This window comes from Neomonachus schauinslandi, unplaced genomic scaffold (assembly GCF_002201575.2).
Source record: "Neomonachus schauinslandi unplaced genomic scaffold, ASM220157v2 HiC_scaffold_5540, whole genome shotgun sequence".
Lineage (NCBI taxonomy): Eukaryota > Metazoa > Chordata > Mammalia > Carnivora > Phocidae > Neomonachus > Neomonachus schauinslandi.
In genome coordinates, this window is record NW_025414228.1 from 1 (window position 1) to 1,781 (window position 1,781).

Sequence of the window (1,781 nt, forward strand, 5' to 3'; positions counted from 1 at the left end):
TTGGGGGGGGAGGAGGGCGCGCGTGGTGCCGGCGGGGAGCGGCGGCGCCCCCTCCTCCTCCTCCTCCTCCTCCACCTCCAGCGCCGCGGGCTCCTCGGACATGGCCGCGGCGGTGGCGGTGGCGGCCGCGTCCCGGCGGCAGTCGTGCTACCTGTGTGACCTGCCCCGCATGCCTTGGGCCATGATCTGGGACTTCACCGAGCCCGTGTGCCGCGGCTGCGTCAACTACGAGGGCGCCGACCGCGTCGAGTTCGTCATCGAGACGGCGCGGCAGCTCAAGCGGGCGCACGGCTGCTTCCCGGAGGGCCGCTCCCCGCCGGGCGCCGCGGCCCCCGCCGCCGCCAAGCCGCCGCCGCTCTCGGCCAAGGACATCCTCCTGCAGCAGCAGCAGCTGGGCCACGGCGGTCCCGAGGCGACCCCGCGCGCCCCACAGGCCCTGGAGCGTTACCCCCTGGCGGCCGCCGCGGAGCGGCCCCCGCGCCTCGGCTCCGACTTTGGCGGCAGCCGCCCGGCCACGGGCCTGGCCCAGCCGCCGACGCCGCAGCCGCCGCCCGTGAACGGCATACTGGTGCCCAACGGCTTCTCCAAGCTGGAGGAGCCCCCGGAGCTGAACCGCCAGAGCCCGAACCCGCGGCGCGGGCACGCCGTGCCGCCCACCCTGGTGCCGCTCATGAACGGCTCGGCCACGCCGCTGCCCGCCGCGCTCGGCCTCAGCGGCCGCGCCGCCGCCTCGCTGGCCGCGGTGTCCGGGGCCGCGGCCGCCGGCCTGGGCTCGGCGCAGCCCGCCGAACTGAGCTCGCACAAGCGGCCGGCGTCCGTGTCGAGCAGCGCGGCCGTGGAGCACGAGCAGCGCGAGGCGGCGGCCAAGGAGAAGCAGCCGCCGCCGCCCTCGCATCGCGGCGCGGCCGACAGCCTGGCCACCGCGGCCGGGGCCACCGAGCTGGGCGCCGAGGGCGCGAGCAAAGGCCGCGGGCCCGGAGAACAGGACTGGGTCAACAGGCCCAAGACCGTGCGAGACACGCTGCTGGCGCTGCACCAGCACGGCCACTCGGGGCCCTTCGAGAGCAAGTTTAAGAAGGAGCCGGCCCTGACTGCAGGCAGGTTGTTGGGTTTCGAGGCCAACGGGGCCAACGGGTCTAAAGCAGGTAGGGGCGGCTGTGGAGTGAGGGGACCTAGGGGAGAAACGGGGACGCAGAGCAGAGGAGGGGGTGTTCTTTCCATTCACCGGTTCTACCCCAGCCCAGAAACAACAAACACCCAACTTCCTGGTCTGCCTGAGGCGGAACCAGTGCTTAGTGGCAACGTGTTCATGTGCTGAAGCAGCATAACAGAGATGAGTCAGACTGGGCTGATAGGCACTGACACAGGGTTTTCCTTTCCCAGCACATTCTTGGATGGGAGCGTGAGGGCACCAGCCTCCTTTTAACCTGTTGGGGGACATTAGTAATCGTATGCATAGTTCAACCTGGGTACATGCATGCATGTGTAAAAACAGGCCGTTATGTACCTGCTCTGTTCTGTGGCCTTTTAAAATCCTGCCTCAGAGCTCCGTAAGTCTTAAGTGTTGTGAGTTGCACGTGCACTTGAAACTCGTGAGATTTTTCTATACAAGCTCTGAGAGAATAGAAATTCTTTAGTGAGTCTTGTTTGGTGTGAGTAAAAGACATGTCGTTTTCAGTGCACATCCATTTATTTTGTTTTATTTTTTTTTCCCTTTTCTGCCCCCCCCCCCCCCCCCCCTCGCCCCCCACACATGTAAGAAGGAAATTACAGGCTTCCCC

At 66.8% G+C, this 1,781-nt stretch overlaps 1 protein-coding gene across 1 annotated transcript; it reads left to right on the forward strand.

The window, feature by feature from the left end:
- Window positions 1–12: 12 nt before the first annotated feature.
- Window positions 13–1,742, forward strand: IRF2BP2 (interferon regulatory factor 2 binding protein 2). Its single transcript, XM_044912531.1, has one exon. The coding sequence runs from the start codon at window positions 101–103 to the stop codon at window positions 1,316–1,318; it is 1,218 nt and encodes a 405-aa protein (XP_044768466.1). The 5' UTR covers window positions 13–100; the 3' UTR covers window positions 1,319–1,742.
- Window positions 1,743–1,781: the final 39 nt, after the last annotated feature.